At 38.0% G+C, this 20,706-nt stretch overlaps 1 protein-coding gene across 1 annotated transcript; it reads left to right on the top strand.

Moving 5' to 3' along the window:
• The first annotated feature begins 3,622 nt into the window (after positions 1-3,622).
• On the top strand, positions 3,623-20,603 carry RPF1 (ribosome production factor 1 homolog). The gene is made up of 9 exons (XM_036256112.1): positions 3,623-3,871; positions 5,257-5,313; positions 7,481-7,561; positions 15,279-15,374; positions 16,164-16,317; positions 18,266-18,348; positions 19,010-19,191; positions 19,388-19,514; positions 20,387-20,603. The coding sequence occupies exons 1-9, from the start codon at positions 3,656-3,658 to the stop codon at positions 20,426-20,428; spliced, it is 1,038 nt and encodes a 345-aa protein (XP_036112005.1). The 5' UTR covers positions 3,623-3,655; the 3' UTR covers positions 20,429-20,603.
• Positions 20,604-20,706: the final 103 nt, after the last annotated feature.

The following is a 20,706-nucleotide window of genomic DNA, read 5'->3' as shown; positions in this document are numbered from 1 at the left end:
AGGGCATGTACCTCGGTTGCAGTTTGTCCCCGGCCCTGGTTGGTCGTGCGGGTGGCAGCCGCTCGATGTGTCCCTTTCACATCGATGTTTCCCTCTCTCTCTCTTCCTCTCTCTCCCTTCCACTCTGTCTGTACAAAAAAATGGAAAAAATGTCCTCGGGTGAGGATTAAAAATAATAATAATAAAATAAAGTACAGCACAGGGCCTGGCAGGTGTGGCTCAGTGGGCTGAGTGTCATCCCATGGACTGAGAGGTCCTGGTTCAATTCCTGGTCAGGGCACATGCCTGGGTTGTGGGCTCGATCCCCAGGAGGGCACGTGCAGGAGGGAGCCGAGCTATGTTTCTCTCTCACATCGATGTTTCTATCTCTCCCTTCCTCTCTCTCTAAAAAAAGAAATCAGTAAAAATATTTTAGAAGAAAAAAATAAATAAAGTGCAGCATAGGAAATAATTAGTTATTTACTAGTTAATAAAATTCTAATAACTATGTATGGTGTCAGATATGTACAAGATTTATCGAGATGATTACTTAGTAATTTACATATTGTCTAATTACTGGTTTGTATACCTGAAAGTAATATAATAATGTATGTTTGAAATTGTAAAATAAAAAAGGATGAATCATTTTTGCATTCATCTCGAACAACTGATATATAAATAAGCCATGAAGGAAAAAAAAGAAAGTCTCTATGTTAAACAACTTGTCTTGTTTGTATGGCACCTCTGAATAAATTCAAGACAATTATCTAAATCATTTCAATATTATTTTGTGTTCTTATGAGGAACAAATGTAGTATATGTAGGGAAATGAAATATTAAGGCTAGAAGAGACTTCCAAAATACTTTTTCAGCCTGTATCTTTTTTTAAATTTTTTTTTATCCTCACCTGGGGACATTTTTGCATTTATCTTCAGATAGAGCGGGACGGAAAGAGGGAGGAAGAGAGAGAAAGAGAGAAACATTAACGTGAGAGAGACACATTGAGTGGTTGCCACCCACAGTACCCCATCTGGGGCCAGGGACAAACTGCAACCGAGGTATGTGCCCTTAGCAGGAACCAAACCCGGGACTCTCTGGTCTGCAGGCCGACGATCTAACCACTGAGCAAAACCAGCCAGGGACAGCCTATATCTTTTAGATAAAGGTTGGTTTGTTTCCCCCTGACTCCCCTCTCTTCCTCCCTCTACCTCTCTTCTTCCTGATTGTTTTTGATTTGATTATTCCTCTTTAAATAAACTTTATAAACTTTTATGATTTATTGCAACCAAACCCATAGGTCAGTGATTTTTAAAACTCAACCCCATGTTTTCCTTTCCATTCCATTGTATAATTCAAATCTAATTTAGATCTAAACATAATGATTTTAGTTTTCTAATCACAATTTTGGACTTGTGGCTTGATAGCAGGTTTTGATGGAACTTTATTCTGGAAGACACATGTTTTTCATATGCTGTTTAAAAGAATGTGAACAGGTGAGAAATGCAATATTGACACCAAAATATTGGATTATCAAAACACTCAGTGTCAATACTGAAACACATAATTTGAAATAAAGGCAATTTTTCTGGAAAATTAACTCCTAACAGTACATCAAAAGGAAGTCTTTTGTCTCTGCTTAAAGGGCATTTTCATAAAATTGAAATGAGGAATAAAAAAATGTTTAACCATCAGGGGAGTACGTTCTTTACTTGGCTTCCATGGCGCTCTACTCTCTCGATTTTCCCTTCTCATTCTCCTTTACTGGATCCTCCTTTTCTCTCCAGCTCTTCATCTGGGACTCCTCCAGGGTTCATTCCTGCATCCTCTTCTCTTTTTCAGTTCTCTAGCTACACTCATTACAATGGTTTGAAATACTACCTATATGCTGATTACTCCCGAAATTTTATCTCTAGCCCATGCCTCCCTCTCCTGCTGCAGAATCATACATCCCAACTGGCTACTTGAAAACAACAATCATGACTAATAAGTGTCTCAAACTTAACATTTCCAGAACTGAAATCTTGATTTTACCCTTCAAATTTGCTCCACCTGAGGTCTCTCCCATTTCAACTGATGTAACAACATCCATCCAGTCACTCAGTTCAAAAGCCTTAGAGTCATCCTGATAGGGAGGAGCAGGTACCAGAAATAGAATCACAGTTGCTTAATAGCTGCTCACTGTATAGAAGAGATTTTCTTACAGATCCTGGGAAACTGAAGGACATGTTACAAGAAAGAGAACAGGTCCTGAAGAAAAGGCAGCCTGGAGCCCAGATCAAGGACAGAAGCCATCTGAAGGAAGGCAGCATTCTGGGGCTAATCTTTGCAAAGACAATGAAAGAAGGCAGACCCTGGGAACTCACTACTTTTAGATTTTTCCCACCTACTAACCTTATATAAGTTTGTGTGACATGAAATGTCTGAGAGCAGGATTTTGAGGCTGACTCACTGCTCTCCCCATACTGTTGGCATTACTGAAATAAATGCTTATATATGATTCAACCTTGTCTCTGCTTCATTTGGCTCAAATAGTGACAGGCAGCCTCAGATCCATTGTGTCCAGTATCAATCCTTGCCTCCTTTCTTTCTTTCATGTCTTTCATTAATCATCAGGAACTCTAAAAAGAATCCTATTACTTCTTACCCCCTCCATTAGCACCACCCTGGTTCAAAACAGTCCTTTCACTTTCTCTCCCACTAAGTCTATTCTCAAATAAAAAGTCTGAGTGATACCTTTAAAATGTAAGTCAGAAAAAACAAACAAACAATGTAAGTCAGGTCATGTTATTTATTTATTTTTTTCTCAAATCCTCCAAAAGATCTGCACCTCACATAAAATAAAAACCAAAGTCCTTACAAAATCCTACATAATCTGTCACTCCAAACCCCTTCCTCTCCTCCTTTCTCATCAGACTCCTGGCCTCCATGGTGTTTCCCAAACATCCCAGGCTTGCTAATGACTATGTGCTTGGGAGCTGTGTGTTTCTTTTGCCTGGACCGTTTTTCTCAGGCTAGCAGCTCTTCCCAGGTAACTCCATAGTTTACTCCAATTATCTCCTTCAAATTTTTGCTCAATTAAACTTTTTCAACAGGGCCTATATGATTTCCTACTTATTTTTTAAATTTTGTATTTATTGATGAGAGAGACATTGATTTGTTGTTCCACCCATCTGTGCACTCCTTGGTTGACTCTCGCATGTGCCCTGACTGGATGGAACAGCAACCTTAGCATATGGGACCAGCTCCAGCCAACTGAGCTACCTGGACAGGGACAATATGATTTTCTATTTAAAAGCTGAAACATGCCCTTCTACTCTGTCATCTTCCTTTATCGTGTTCTATTTTTACAGCTCACCCCACTATTTGTGAGCCCATTTTAGGACTCTCTAGTAGAATGTAAACTCTCTAGGCAAAGATTTTGTTCTAATGTTCTGAGGGCTCAGCACATAGAAAACGTTTAATTTAAAAAATCCCAAGAATTCATCATTTCACTGTCCATATACAGCTGGGCATCCCCTTAACTTTCCTCAAACCTACGTTTCAGCACCTTCTTAAATGGCTAAAGCTCACAAGGCGTTCTATGTTTTTCTTTAAGACCTTTCGCCCCCGGAAGCAAAAGCCTAAGTCAAAGGAAAAGGCACTTCCGTTTCCGGACAGACGCGGAGGAGTAAACACCATGGAGAAGACCGGCGGCAGCAGAAAGAAAGGCCTGAAACGAAAAGGCACCCCCGAAGAACCTCAGGAGGCTGCAGTCGTTGAGGATGGGGCAACAGAAAGCGGGGTCCAGCCCTCGAAAGCGTCTGCCTTTCCTCCAGGCTTCAGCATTTCTGAGATTAAAAACAAACAGCGGCGACACTTAATGTTCACGCGGTGGAAACAGCAGCAGCGGAAGGTATGAGAGGGGCGGAGGCGGCAGGACGCATGCGCGGTGTCCTCTGCGCGCGGGAGGTGGGTGCACCAGCGGCTGGGTGCGGGTGTTGCACTTGGTGGTCACCGCTGCCTGGGGTCCCGAGCCGTGTTGATTAACCCGAAGGGTTGGCCGGGGCCTCTTAAGTCCTGATCCCCTCGTCCTGCCTTTTCCTTGAGCGTCCGGGATTACCTTTCTTACCAGCTACTTGCTAGGGTCCTTGGCTGAGAATGAAAGCAAGAAGCCCTGCTCTCCCCGTATTCAACATTACTCCCCCCTGATCTCCTAGGCAAAAATCTCCCTCTTCGCTTGGTCTCGTCCATAAATTCAGTGATGTTTTCTCTCGATTCCTGCAGCAACTCTTACCGAAATTAATACCGCAAAGTTTCTAATAATTGTATTTACCCTTTCAGCGTTATCCTCATCATGTTCTGGGAGGTAAACAAGTATGGACATAAATAGAGCCCAAGATCATAGTGCTCATTTGTGATTAAATTGCAGTTGAAAGCAAGCGTTTGCTTATTGCACATCACAAAAGTTCACACACAATACTCTTTTTATGTGCCTGGCTCCTCTTATAAGATTTGTTGAGCCTCTGGACTGACTCTTACTCGTCTTAAGTGCTAACGTACTATTGGAGTACATAGAAGGAGCATCTAACACATTTTGGTGTGCCACTATAGGGGGAGGGTGTCCTAGATTTTTTGAGACCTGATAGATTGAAGGTTAATATATGCGGGGGAGGGGGGAGGGGTGGGATGTATTTTCTATTGTATCAAACATTCTGTTCAGAAATCTCCAGAAGATAAACATTCACAGTACAAACCATCCTAATTCAACTTGTAAGTACTTAATAAGTTTAAAAGCATATTTAGATTATAAAATACGTGGATAGTGATGCTTTGGTTGGAAGCAATCTAAAAACGATTCTCCCATTCCTATTCATTTTTAGTACTTTCCCAGAGAAACAACCAGCATAGCCATGGTTTACTTTGGGATGCAACTTATTAGAAATGCAGGGGGGAAAAAAAACAGCAAAAATTTGTTTAGATATACATTGTACATTTTCATGTAATTTGAGATTTTACAGTAAAAGATAAAGTTAGTGAAATTTTAAATATTCAAAATAGGCCAATTTAGATTTTTTTTTAAAGCAAGATATTTGTTACAGAAATCTTATTGATTGACCAGGTCATTTGTTTTATATAATTTAGGTATGAAATTCTATGTCAACATTTTCATTTTAAATTACAAAGATTACTCAGTGTAACTATTCATAGCATTAGTAATTTGTACTTTCAGTATGTGTGTGTGATATAACTAATGGTTTCTCAATATACTTTTTTTTTTTTTTTTTTTTAACCCTTCAGGAAAAGTTGGCAGCTAAGAAAAAACTGAAAAAGGAGAGAGAGGCTCTTGGAGATAAGGTAAACAAAATGTTTAGCCATCTGCTTTCTATCTTATATTAAGGAATGCTTTCTGATATTTATATTGAATGACTTTCTTTTAAAATTTATTATGAAATATATCAGATATATAAAAATAATATGACAAACCCCTTTCTATCCTTTACCCAGCTTAAGAAATAATGCATTAGCAAATACTGTTCAAAACCCCTTGTGTGTTTCTGATTGCTTTTTCCTGCAAAGATAACCATTCATGAAATTGCTGTTTATTGTTCCCATGCGCTTTTTTTTTATTACTTTTACTATGTATGTTTGTGTTCTAAAACAAGCACAATGAGTGACATTTTGTGTGTTTTAAAATTTTCACATAAATGTTATGTATATTTTGACTTGCTTATTTTACTTTATGTGTTTGAGAGGCAAAGACACATCTCCTTGACTTTGGGAATGGGGGAAGCTCCCTAATTTAGACCTGTAGCTGGAGCTCTTCTGATTTGAGGCAAAGATTCTTTGTCAGGCAGGCAAGGATGGGAAAAGGCCAGACAGACCCTCTTCTGTTAGAGGGTTAGGTGAGTAAGAATGACAGCTGACAGGATATGAATCTGTGAAGAGTGAGAATGAGGAATGGAAGGAAGATGAGATACCTGGGTGGGATATTGCAAAGAAGAGAGCAGAGCATTTGGCTATTTTTGTGGTATTGATTGGAAGTGAAATCTTTCTACTGAAAATTTTAAAAAGAACTACTAAATACTTCCACATTATTGCACAGCTAAGTTATTTTCATTTGGTCTCATTCATAGTTCTAGGTTATAATTTATACTTGCAGAATTTTTTTTTCTCCAATTTTTATTAATTTATTTTTGTTTGTTTTTGTTTTTGTTTTTGTTTTGTTTTTGGTACATGCCCCTAGCGGGAACTGAACCAGGACTCTCTGGTCCACAGGCCAATGCTCCAACCGCTGAGCCAAACCGGCCAGGGCTTAATTTATTTTTGTTACAGATGTTTCTCCTTTTTCCCCCCAGACACTCTCCTCTCCATCCCGCCCCCTATACTTGCAAAATGCTTAAAACATACAACTCTTCCCCCTTCCTATCTCTTAAGATGAGGAACCAAGTAATGATAAATGTTTTTAAAAAAGGGGAAAATGCAAAGACTGTTTACAAAATGAAAAGCTCTGCTTTTTCATGCATTGTCTTAATAGTATTAGGTTAAATAACATGAAATTGTCAATATTAGACTATTTTGACCTGCAAAATTCTGTTGAGCAGTGTTAGTCTCTTTTTAGCTCTCGATAATAATTACAGCAAATTAATATGCTGATCACCATTTGAAAATGTCACCATTCTGGTTTTTTTTTGTACTGAAAAATGACTTCCTAGAACTACCTCCTTCAAAAAATTATTTTAAACTTAATATTTGTTTCATAGAGTAATAAAAATAAAATCCTCAGTAGGTTATCAATTCATATTTCTCCTATCTCTGCTAGTGTACATATATATTGAATTCATTTTAATTAATGCATGCTTACAATTCTGTGTTTCTACTCCTTACCATTTCATTGACACAGTTTTTGGTCTAAACTGAGTGTGCATGATTACTGATTCTAACAGTGTTTCATTATGTTGAAGTGCCGTAGTCATTACTTTTATTGTTGAACAGTTGCCCAATTTGCTGTTCATTTCTGGCAACAATATTGATACTGCATCTTCCTTGTGTAAATTGTTCCCCCCTTTCATTCCTTATCATGAATCGCTCAAACTAGAATGACTAGTTCAGCAGAAAGAAACATATTTGTTAGTTTTTATTATATATTTCTGATTAGCTTTTTGGAAGTATTAGGACAAAGCTACATGTATATGTACTTTTGTAAATTTTTCTATTTTGTTTGATACTTTTATTTTTAGTGGATAGTTGTTTTGATCTCAGTTTTTTTCTCTCTGCTACTTCTGTCTGATTTTAAGCCATTTCATCCAAATTTGGCAATTCTTTTAGTATGTGTGTGTTTTTGCTCGGAGAGTTAAAAAGCCTTTTGCTCAATATTGTTGTTAGGATTGATGTACCAGTGGGTTGAAATGAGGAACAGATTGAGTTTTTGGATTGTTTGCAAATTTCTGTTATTCTTCCCAACTGTAATGCAGAATTATTTATGTAAAATGATTCTACAACTTTTTTTTCCCTTTTTCTTTAGGCTCCACCAAAGCCTATACCCAAGACCATTGACAACCAGCGAGTGTATGATGAAACCACAGTAGACCCTAATGATGAAGAGGTAATGTTAAAACTCTTGAATAAATTTGGATGACCACACTTGATAATTTATCTGGTCATATGTTGAAATTTAATTTAAAGTACTAGCTGGTGAATTTGTATAATGGTCAGCTATAATGTTGGCATATTATCTTATTTGCTGTTGATTGTTTAATAATTAAATGTCCCACCTTGGCCAGTTGCTCAGTGGTTAGAGCATTAGCACACAGACCAATGAGTCACGGTTCGATTCCGGTCAAGGGAACGTACCTCGGTTGTGGTTTTTTTCCCAGCCCTGGTCGGGGTCGTGCGGGAGGCAACTAGTCGCTGTCTCTCTCTCACATCAGTGTTTCCTCTCTCCCTCTTTTCCTCTCTCTCCCTGCCTCCCACTCTATCTGAACAAAAATGGAAAAATATCCTGCGGTGTAGATTAAAATTAATTAATTACATTTCCCAATAGTATAGAAAGAGGCAATGATTTATTTTCCAGAAATGTATTATATATTTTATGCCTACGTAAAGTTTTTGTCATTAAATCACTGTATACTACTACTTTTTTATATATATAATTTGAAAAGTTTTTTTCATACTGTAGAATTTTGTAGTATCTGTTAGACTTCTTAATAATTAAGGATAATACTTGATGGCATTTTTTGTGTCCTTATAAAACTCTTGGTTTCAAAATAATCCTACTTTTCACATTTTCTCTTTAAAAAGTTTGCAGCATGCCCTGGCCGGTTTGTCTCATCAGTTGGAGCATTGGCCTAAGGACCAAAGAGTCTCGGGTTTGATTCTGGTCAAGGGCACGTACCTCAGCTGAGGTTTCAGTCCCTTCTGGCCTGAAAAGTTTCTGTTGAGAAGTCAGTTCACAGTCTTATGGGAGCTCCCTTGTAGGTAACAAATTGCTTTTCTCTTGCTGCTTTTAAGAGTCTCTCTTTGTCTTTAACATTTTGCATTTTAATTATGATGTGTCCTGGTGTGGACCTCTTTGGATTCATCTTGTTTGGACTCAGTTCTCTTGGACTTATATGGCTATTTCCTTCACCAGGTTAGGGACGTTTTCTGTCTCTTTTTTTTTTAACATACATTTTTAATTTCTTTCTCTCTCTTCTACTTCCGATGTTCCCAATGATGTGAATGATGGTACGCTTGAAATTGCACCCAGGAGTTCCTTACACTATCTTTATTTTCTTGGATTCTTTTTCTTTTTGCTGGTCTGATCATGTGTTTCTTGCTTCTTTATATTCCAAATCACTGATTTGATTCTCAACTTTATCCATTCTACTCTTAATTTCCTATAAATTATTTTTCATTTCAGTACGTGTATCTTTCATTTCTGACTTATTTTTATAGTTTCCGTGTCCTTTTTATGCTGTTGAAGTTCTCACTAAATTCATTGAACATCCTTACAACCAGTGTTTGGAACTTTGCATCTAGTAGATTGCTTGTCTCCATTTTGTTTAGTTCTTTTTGTGGAGTGTTTTCTGTTCTTTCATTTGGTACATGTTTCTTTGTCTCCTCATTTTGGCATCCTCCCTTTTTGTTTCTATGTATTAAGTAGAGCTGCTACGTCTCCCAGGCTTGTTAGAGTGGCCTTATGTAGTAGGTGTTCTGTGGGGTCCAGTGACACAGCCTCCCCAGTCACCCAAACTGGACACTCAAGGTGCACCACACCCCTACCCCTCCTATGAGGGCTGTGTATACCTTCCTGCTATAGTTGAGCCTTGATTCCTATTGGCACATCAATGGGAGGGATTTACTCCCCGTTGGTTGGCTGCAAGGACTGACTGCCACCATTAACCACTGTGGAGGATCAGCTGTGCAGGGGCTCACCCCGCAGAGCAAAACTTATTTTGGTGAGGTTGTGGTGCCCATTGAGTACACCCCTTGAGTGTGTTGCTTGTGAAGGTGGTTGGGTAGTGGTGCTTCAACGTGGTCTGAAGCTTTCCACTGGGTGCACTGGCTCTGGGGCCTCTCAGAAGGTACAGGTCAGGATCAGCCACCATCTGTGTTCTGCCTGGGGCTGCCTAGCATGAGCTACAGAGTGATCAGCAGATGGCTGCTGCTTATGCTGGATTTGGAGGTGCCCAAGTGAGGCCAAGCTGCCAACTAAGGCTGGATGCTGCTAGTATTCAGCCTGGGGTCACTTAGGGAGGGTACCAGGCATGATGAGGCCAGATGCTACTTGTTTGAGAGATTTTAGGAAAGTCTGAAGCATAAGCCAAGACACAGGCCATTTGTAGGGATAAGCCACTGGCAACAGCTTGGGGAGGGCTTATAAGTTGGGTGGAGCATGTTCACAGGGAATCACCAGGGCTGGGTAACTGTGAGCCAGGTTGATGGAGACTCAGATATGGTACCAGTCTACCATCTGTGTGTGGAGGGGTGGAGGGTGTTTATGAAAAGAAACAATGGCCTCTCCCAGCACTTTGTCTGACAGAAAGCTGCCCTCCAGCTCTTGCCCTGATGCCAGACAATTCAGTTCCTCCTCGTATGTCCCTGGTTCCTTTCAAGCTGTTACCCCAGCTCTGGAGTGAGTCTAATTAAGTCCATTCATGGGCCCTTTAAGAGGAACTGCCTGGGACTCGGGAAGCCCTTTGTCTCACTCAGCCATAATCCCCACTGTTTTTTACAGCCCGAAGTAATGGAGACTTCTCTTCCTGACATTGGACCCCTGGGATGGGGGCCCTGGTATGGGGCTGGGACGACTCCTTGCTCGGGTCAGGGAGACTGCTAGAGTTAAAATGTCCTTCCTTGTCCCAGTTTTTATCTGCCACATGTGGGTGTAGGACCAAGCCTGTTCCACATCTCCACCCCTCCTACTAGTCTCTATATGGCCTCTTCTTTATTTTTTAATTTTTTTTTTTTTAATCCTCACCTGAGGACACTTTTGTATTTATCTTCAGATAGAGCAGGGGTGGGGGGGAGGGGAGAGAGAAACGTCAACGTGAGGAAGACACATCGACCCCAACCAGGGCCGAGGACGAACTGCAACCAAGGTATGTGCCTTTAGCAAGATCCGAACCCGGGTCTCTCGGGACCGCAGGCCTACACTCTAACTGCTGAGCCAAACTGGCCAGGGCCAGGGCTCTTCTTTAAATCCCTAATTGTAGGACCTTCATTCAGCTAGATTTCAGGTGGATCTGAATGATGGTTTTCTATAGTTTCATTGTAATTTTGATGTGTTTATGGGAGGATTCGAGTACTACATTTACCTGTGCCACCATCTCTACTGTAGTGCCACTATATCAGTTCTTTATTTTAACTGTTTAGCTTCATGATAAGACTCTCCTTCCTGCCCCATCCTCAAATCCCCCTCTTCCAGGAGTGTTCTTTTCCTGGACTGTTGATCATCCATATAAAATTTTATTTAAAAAAAAATTTTTTTTAATTTGTTTTAGAGAGAGAGAGAGAAACATCGATGAGAGAGAACATCAATTGGCTCTCTCCTGCATGCCCCCCACTGGGGTTTGGGCCCCCATCCTCGGCATGTGCCCTGACCAGAAATCAAACCAGCAACCTCTTGGTGCATGGGTCCATGCTCAACCACTGAGCCATACCAGCCGGACATTCCATATAAAATTTTAAATTGCACTAATGCAGATTAATTTCGGGGGGGCTCTATAAATACTACTTCATTAGGTTCTTCTCTTTTTTTATCCTCACCCAAGGATATCTTTCTGTTGATTTTTACATACGGTGGAAGGAGGAGGGGAGAGAAAGAGAGAGAGAGAGACATCGATGTAAGAGAGACACATAGATTGGTTGCTTCCCACATGACCCCGACGAGGGCCAGGATCAGTCCTTGACCAAATTAGAACCTGTATCTTCAGGCTGCCATTCTAACTACCGAGTCAAACTAGCCAGGGCAGTCTTCTTTAAATACTGAAAATGTCTTTCAGTAAATTTTATGATATTCTTCATGTAAGCTCTAAACATAAACATTGTTATAGCTATATCTGGTTATCTTAATTTTTTTCTTATTATTGTAAGATACATCTCTGAAAAATCATTTTATTTGATGATTTATAAAAAATGCAATTTATTTTTAATATTGATTTTTTAACCAGTAGTTTCTTATATTCATTTCTAATAATTTTTCTGAATATTATTCTCATTTCCTATTTAGATAAATCATTTCTGCAAATAAGTTTTTTTACTTTCAATGCATTAACACGTTTTTGTTTTTCTCACTTTTATGCTGACCAGAACCTCCAGCTTAATGTCAAATAAATGGAAAAAGCTTTAGTGGCATCCTGATTTTAAAGAGAATACGTCTTTGTATTCTAATATGTCCTTATTAATATCTGTGCTGTTTAGTGATTTATTCTCCTTATGAATTAAGGACATTTTGTTGTTGGGTTTTTGTTGTTTCTTTTTATCTTTTTATCAGGAATGAATATAGAATGTTAGATGCTATCTCTCACATCAATGTCTCTCTCTCTCTCTCTCTCTCTCTCTCTCTCTCTCTCTCTCTCTCTCTCCCTCCCTCCCTCCCTCCCTCCCTCTCCCCTTCTTTCCCTCCCACTCTGTCTGAAGCCAAATGGAAAAATATTCTCAGGTGAGGATTTAAAAAAAAAAAATTCAAGTATACACTGTTAGGTGCTTTTCTGCAAATATTGAGATTATACACTTTTTGTGCCAATGATGAAATGAATGTACAAGTTTTCTCCTTTGTTGCACATGTTGTTAATGAAATGGATTTTATAACATTAAATCTACATAGCTTTGTATTCTTGGGATAAATCCATTTTATGATGTTTTGTCTTTTTTTATACGTGGTTTTTGGTTTTTTTGAATACTTTATTTAGAAATGTACATCTATCTTTAGTGAGATTGCAGTACTGTTCCTTTTATATTCCTATTATTATTTATTTGAGCTTTTAACCAAAGATGTATCTATTTATCTATTTCATTATTCTTTTCAAACTACTTTTTTCTTTGCTCCTTCCTATTGAATCTTTGTTTCTCTTCCCCTTTTGTTGTCCTTCTACCCTCTGACTTTGATTTTTCATCCTCTTTTCTAATAATTCAACCTGTTTGTGTCTTTGAGTTTCAAGTGTCAAGAATCTTTGGTTGGATATTGCTTTTTTATTCAGCCTGAAAGTTAATATTTAATGTTAATTTTTGATGTACATTTACACCTGCCGGTTTGCTTTTTTCCAAATGTCTTTATTTTTCTTCTCTTCTTCCTTAGTGCTTCCTTTTTATTAAATATATTTTAGTATGCTATTTTATTCTTGATCTTTTAAGCTGTGTTTACTTTTTTTTGTAGTGGTTGCTTTAGGAATTAGAACATGCACCTTTAATTTATCACACTATACTTCAAGTAAATACTGACACAATTCTGGTAAAATAGAGCAAATTTGCACCAGTATAGTTTCATTTCTTCTATTGTTCGTGCTGTTGTTATCATCATATATACTACTTCTTTTTATGTTGTATACACGGTGTTGTGATTACTGCTTTAAAAGAAATTAAAAGTGTTTACACGCACTCTTATGTGTTTACCATCATACCATTTCTTCGTCTTTACTTCCTCTGGATTCGAATTTCTTGCAGTGTCTTTTTTTTTTCTTTATTGATTTTTTTTTTTTTTTTTTTTTTTTTGAGAGAGAGGAAAAGAGAGGGATAGAGGGATAGAAACATCAATGAGAGAGAACATCAATTGGCTGCCTGCTGCATGCCCCCCACTGGGGATCAGGCCCACAACCTGGGCATGTGTACTGACCCGGAATGGAACTGGCCACCTCTTGGTGTATGGGTTGACACTCAACCACTGAGCCACACCAGCTGGGCATCGTGTCATTTTTTTCATCTTATAGGATTTCCTTAAATCTTAGTTTTTATAGCAAATCTAATAGCTAATTATCTCCATTTGTTTATTTGAAAATTTGCTTATTCTACCTTTTTTTTTTTAAGACAATTTTTCTAGGATAGACAATTCTTGGTTGACTATTTTTCCTCCTTTTAGAACTTTGAATATACGCCATTGTATTTTGACCTTTATTTGTTTCTGATGAAAATTCAGCTATTAATCATCATTCTGTACATGATTTATTTTTCTCTTCACAATTTTATCTAATTTGGCTTTTAGCAGTTTGACTATTCATACATAATGTGTTCAGGTATTGTTTTTATCTTACTTAGAGTTTGTTGAGCTTGGAGAGAGCCAAGTTAGTTTTTCATCAAATTTGGGGAGTTTTCAGTCATCATTTCTCCAATTTTTTTTTCTGCCTGAGAATATTGCTTCTCTTTCTGGGACTTCCTTTCTAACACTTTTGAAACAGTTAACACTGTCCTCCAAGTTTCTTCTGCTTTGCACCCTTTTCTGTGATTGATTTCTCTGTTCTTCAGATTGGATTTTTTTTTTTTTCTGCCATCTCAGGTCTGCTATTAAATCTATATTTTTCTTTCATTCCTTGGACATCTTTATTATAGGTGCTTTGAAATACTTGCTAAATTCAATATAGGGCCCACTCAGAGTCGTTTTTATTCTTTGCTTTTTTCCTGATTGTGGGTCTTGTTTTTCTGTTTCTTTGTATATCTAATTTTTTGGTTGAAAACTGGGTATTTTATTGCAGTAACTGGATTATTTGTTTTTAAGGGTTTTTTTGTTTGTTTTAGTAACTTGCCAAAAACTAAAATGTGGAATCTGTCTACCTGACTGTTGCGCTGTGTCTCTACCCAGTTTTGTTGTTTTTGTTTGTTACTCCTCATCTGAGGATATTTTTCCATTGATATTTAGGTCCAGGGGAAGGGAGGGAAAGTGGAGAGGGAAGAGAGGGAAAGAAACAGGAACATGGATGTGAGACACATGGACTGGTTGCCTCCCGCACCACCCTGACCAGGGCCGGGGATTGAACCCACTACCCAGGAATTGACCAGGAATTAAACCTGTGACCCTTCAGTCCATGGGCCGATTCTATAACCACTGAGCCAAACCAGCCAGGCACTTTTATTTTTAAACTGACTAGATAGAGATTTCCCGTGATTGTGTGGCTTAATGGTCAGCCAGTGATTTGGACAAAAATTGAAATACCTTGAGCCACTAAGACATACTTAACTTCTGCCAACTAAGCCGTGTCTGGGTTGAGAAGTGTTTCAAAGTTGCAGCCAGTTCTCAAGTGTCCCTTGCCTTTCACGTATGCTAGATTTTTAGTCTCTTCCATAAGTAGTTTAGCTGCCAGCCAGGGATCTGTGGACAAATGATGTCAGCCTCTCCGTGGCTTTTTCAGTTCCAGAGCTCTCGTTTAAATTTATGTCTTTAAATTCCCACACTTATCCTGAAGCTGGCAAAGCTGGGTTTTATACATATACACACTCTCCCTCCTTGAATTGAGCCCACCACCTCTGGATTCAAGATTTCTTGTTCTTGCCTACCATCAAACCTGAAATTCCTATATTCACTGACCAAGGTGATGGGGGAAAGAATAGCTCTAAGAAGATTCCTGATACTCTTGGCTACCACTGTAGCCATTTTTCAAGGATAAACATGTCTTCATTTATACCCTGAAATTGTTGACAACTTTCAACTTTTACCAGCTTTATACTTGTATTCTACAGAGAGAAAAATCACCCAACTTCTTCATGTTGCCATTTATGTAAGTCCCTTCCAGGCCCTCCTTAAATCCCCTATCAGCTAGGTAGTCACTGTCCATAGAATCCTTCTAGAATTACTTGTAAATTTTTGGCCCAGTAGAGTATTTGATGTAGTTATCTCATTTTTCTGTTTTTAGGTTGCTTATGATGAAGCTACCGATGAATTTGCTTCTTACTTCAACAGACAGACTTCTCCCAAGATTCTCATTACAACATCTGATAGACCTCATGGGGTAATTAATAAATACATTAATTAGTATTGTTCTTGAATTTCTAATATGCTTTTATTACTTAGACTATTTAAAGGAACTCTGTTCAGAAGAGTTAGTGATTACATTAGATCAGAGGTGGGGAACCTTTTTTCTGCCAAGGGCCATTTGGATATTTATAACATCATTTGTGGGCCATACAAAATTATCAACTTAAAAATTAGCCTGCTATATTTGGTCAGGCTAATTTAGTGGGGCATGTGATGTTAGCTGGTATTGATTTCATGGGCCTTATACAGCCTGCGGGCTGGACATTCCCCACCCCTGCCTTAGATGATGCCTGTGAAGAAGCTAAATAAAATGTAAACTGGTGATGCAGTGTAGATTCATTAAGCATGATTCTTCATGTTAGGGTTTCTCAAATTCAGCATTATTAACATTTTGGGTGGTATAATTTTTTTATGGGGGTTGTCCTGCTCATTATAGGATGCTTGGCTACATCCCTGGCCTCTTATCCCCTAGATACCACCAGTACCAGCCATCTCCCACCCCTGGTCATAATCACCAAAAATGTTTCCAGACATTGCCAAAGGTCCACTGGCAGAACAGAATCACCCTCAATTGAGAACCACTGCTTTAAGGATGATCAGCCTTTGGTCAAGGATGAAACACTATTCAGAATTCATTCTTTTCCTAGCCTTGGCCTCTCTTATAACATTATCTTATAATCATTATTCCTTTCCTGTCAAGTATGTATAACATAAGATTTCTAATATTTTCATTTTTGAGGATTTTTGTTATTTTGTTTTACAGAGAACAGTAAGACTATGTGAACAACTCTCCACAGTTATACCAAACTCACATGTTTATTACAGAAGAGGACTGGCTCTGAAAAAAGTTATTCCACAGTGCATCTCAAGAGATTTCACAGATCTGATTGTTATTAATGAAGATCGTAAAACACCAAGTATCCTTTGTTAAAGAAGGGTTTCTATTTTGCATGGTCTGTGTTAGAAATTAGCAGTAACACTAAACTTCTTTGTACAATGCAGGTACTTAGGAATTAATAAGTTTGGACTTTGTTGTTGCTTCTGACACAAACCACATTTAGTAGGTATGCTCTAGAAAGGATTCAAGCCTTGATTTAGGTTGCAAGAAATGACTGTTACCTCTCTTTAACCCCCTTAAGATTTGATTAATTTTCTCAGTGTGCAAATGATACAGAAATACTTTTGGCTGTGCATCATAAAGTTGAACTGTGGTGAATCTTTGAAAAGAATTGAAACATTTACTGATAACCTTCTATGTGGTAGGCACGTGTATCTGTCAGAAACAGATCTTTCAAGAGCTGACGGATTAGATGGGAAGACATTTACAGGCTATAACTCAAATAAGTGATAGATGCTATAGTAACAGTGAGAATTGAGATTAGAACTTCATTTGGAGTATGTAAAATGAGGTGGCATTTGATGAAGTGGGCTTTAATGGATGAGTAAACGATTACAGGTCTTTGAAATAGCATGAATTAAAAAAAAAAACATTAATGTGTGTGGTGTGTAAGAGGTTGTATTGGTGCCTACCAGTTAGGAAACACCATGAGGAGGAAACAGGTTAAAAAGGTAGTTTGGAGCCATATTATGAGCATACTGATGTTTTATTCTGTAAATGAGACTGATGAGAGTGGCTTGAAATTAGCTCTGGCTGTCAAGAATCAAGTTATCTAGTTTGTTTTTTTTTACTTTGCGTCTGAGGAACTGGTACAGATACAGTGACACAGCTCAGTTCCATAGCTTGTTACTTGGTTTTTTAACCAAGGCCTAAATCCAGACTTGATTTACCATCTGTATTGAAGATGTACTTGAAATGGTGGAGAGGTCAGACCCACCAGGATACTGTTTTAATAATCTAGGTGGGAAATCTCAAGGACATCAACTAAGACAGTAACAGTAAAGGAGAGCAGATATAGAAGGAACTTATATAAAACAATAGGATTTGGTGGAGAGGAGGAAATTGGAGATAACCATAGCTTCTACTCTGGATGAAAGGAAGTGTTGAGCCCATTATAAAAAGGTGACAATGTTTTGTAAAACTAGTATTATGTGCAAATATTTGAAAACAGTCTGATTCTGATCTTTTAAAGTTCAGTATTTCAGAGAATCAAGTTGTGATATAAAGATTTGAGGAATATTGTATAGGTAGTAATCTTAGTTTGCTGCATCCAGGGCTTTTAAAGTCCTTGGGCTGCTAACCTTGCTGAGTAGCGGGTGTCTTATTATTTCATTTGTAGTTTAGAGTCTCTAGCACTATTATTCTCTGTTCATGGCAGACAATCAGTAATTGTTTATTAATTAATTGGTTTTAATTTGTGGTATTGTAATCCCAAGAATAAGAGCTTATCTCTACCAAGAAGAGAGCTTAGGAATCTTTGGTTTTGTGGGACGATATTCAAAGCTGACATCATACCCTAACCTTACAAACATAAAATATGTATATAAACATAAAAGTGTCCATTTTTAGGTTTATAAGGCTTCTAACATGGGGTACACTTATATTCTATTTACAATGCTATAGTTACTGTAGAATCCATTCCTGTCTTTATCATTCCTGTTAAGAGTAGTGGACATTAGTTTTTTCACCTACTTTAGTCAAATGCTCAAACACCCTGTTGAAAGTGATGATGAACTATTTATTACACTGTGAAAAGAGAAAAGGTAGGACAACGGGTTAATCCATTTTTCTGAAAGATGTGTGTCGAGTTTGAGGTTTGGAAGAAAAAATATCTCCGTTAACCTAGAGGAATACATGCACCCACCTGTTTACCTAGCTATAGACTTTAGAAGCCTTTGTGCATATAGGACCAATTATTTAAACAATTCAAGATTTAGAATTCAGTGTGTTCTTAGCTTTATGAACAGATGGATTAATTCTGAGTCACTTGCCAAATGGACCAACTGCTCATTTTAAAATGAGCAGTGTTCGTCTGCGTAAAGAAATTAAGGTAAGTTTTAGGCAAATTATTTGATTGGCACTGGTCTCCTCATAGTATTTGCTTAAGTAGACTGTAATACAGCTGACTGAATTTTTTTTTTATTCCTCCCCCAAGGATACTTTTCTGTTTATCATCAGGTAGAGTAGGAAAAAGGGAGGGAGAGAAAGAGAGAGAGAAACATCAATGTGATAGGGCTACATCAACTGCTTGCCTCCCCCAAGATCCAACTAGGCCGGGGGACGAACCGCAACCAAGGCACATGCCCTTGACCAGAATCAAACCCGTAACTCCTTGGTCCAAGGGCCAACACTCTAACCACTGAGAAAACTGGCAGGGCACAGCTGACTGATTTTAATAATGGCATTTGCTGTCCTGATTAAAGCAGTTTTCTCTAATGACAGTTTTCTTGAGACTCTTATGATTGAGTTATGGCAGACAGGCAACAGCCTTCATTACTATGAAACATTCCTTTTCCAGTAGAACTTTCTTTTTGGTGCATTCACAGCATATAAAATATATTTAGATACATCTTTATGGGCTTGATAAGGCATCTGTGGTTGTCATTGATAAATTTTTCATAGTATTTGCCATGTAAATTATAAAACTTAAAGTTGCAGTGATAATAGTTTTGTTGATAAACTTAATTCATTGTGATTTTTCGTTTTTCTAGAGAAGAGGCAAGGACCCCACAGCACACACACCTGAAATAATTCTGAATAATTTTACAACACGGCTGGGTCATTCTGTTGGACGAATGTTTGCATCTCTCTTTCCCCATAATCCTCAGTTTATTGGAAGGCAGGTTGCCACATTCCACAATCAACGGGATTATATCTTCTTCAGATTTCATAGGTGAGGAAGGACTTAATTCCTTGGACTTGAACTTTAATCATGAAATAAATTTTCAACATAAACCTGTTTTCTCATGTATTATGGTAGGTGTTATAGATGAGAAATCAATTATCTTTGAAACCTGTCATAATGTTAAAGAAGTAACCGTTGCATTTATTCAGACTAATTTCCTCAACTTTTCTATTTACATTTGAAGATACATATTCAAGAGTGAAAAGAAAGTGGGAATTCAGGAACTTGGGCCACGTTTTACCTTAAAATTAAGATCTCTTCAGAAAGGAACCTTTGATTCTAAATATGGAGAATATGAATGGGTCCATAAGGTATGTGCTTACTCCTGAAAAAGCCATTTAAGTGTGGAATGAGAAGGAAATCATATACTTTTAAAGCTTTGGGGTTTTATACCTTAAGTTATACTTCTGAATGTCTTCCTCTTCATGAGTTAAAAGAACCATTCTCTGATGTGGTAGTTGAGTCTGGTGATATATCCTGGTTCATTTGAAGTATCCTAAAGATCATCAGTTCTCAAAGTAGGACCAGAAGCATCACCTAAAAACTTTAAGAAGGAAAATTGGCCCTGGCCGGTTTGGCTCAGCGGTTAGAGCATCCGCCTGCGGTCCGGAGAGACCCGGGTTCGGTTCCCACTAAGGGCATGTACCTCAGTTGCGGTTTGTCCCTGGCCCTGGTTGGTCGTGCGGGTGGCAGCCACTCGATGTGTCCCTTTCACATCGATGTTTCCCTCTCTCTCTCTCTCTCTCTCCCTCCGACTCTATCTGTGCAAAAAATGGAAAAATATCCTCCGGTGAGGATTAAAAAAAAAAAAGAAGGAAAATTGTTGGGCCATAGATCTACTGAATTGGACCCAGCAATGTACTTACAAGCCTGTGGTTACCCTGATTCTGGGTTGAGAACTATTGCTACATAGAAGTTTTGTAGACATTTGGTGATATCTATAATAAATCATAAAAAATAAAAAAAAATCATTGTTTAATATAATCTCTTTTCTATCTATAAGTAGTATTTTACTTGTGATTTTTACTTTTAAATTGTATATATTTTACACGTATACATCTATTGGAACCATAACTTCCAATACCTTTTACATTAGACTTAAAGACTGATACTTCAGAGACAGTTTTTTAACACTGTTACCCATAGATTGTTTACTAACTTTGTTTACCCCCTAACTTTTCAGCCCCGGGAAATGGATACAAGTAGAAGAAAATTCCATTTATAAAGTACTGAAGGAACACTATTGGATTTTGCTGAACAGGCCCTGAATTTGTGACTGAAGACTCTTCAAAATGGCATTTACTGATTTCATACACCTTTCATGTCTGGACAAATTACTAAGTGCCGTGAACTGTCACTCACTGTTTCCATAGGAAATACAAATAAAAGTAATTTTGGTGAGAGTTTAAGTTGCAATTTAGATTTCCTGAAATTTAATTTTTAGTAACTGAATAATTTAAGTTGGAATCAAGACTCAATCTAACTTTCCCATGTATACTTTCA

Source organism: Molossus molossus, unplaced genomic scaffold (genome assembly GCF_014108415.1).
Source record: "Molossus molossus isolate mMolMol1 unplaced genomic scaffold, mMolMol1.p scaffold_m16_p_12, whole genome shotgun sequence".
Classification (NCBI taxonomy): Eukaryota; Metazoa; Chordata; class Mammalia; order Chiroptera; family Molossidae; genus Molossus; species Molossus molossus.
Note: the sequence above shows the minus strand (reverse complement) of the source record. Positions and strands in the feature narration are given on the sequence as shown.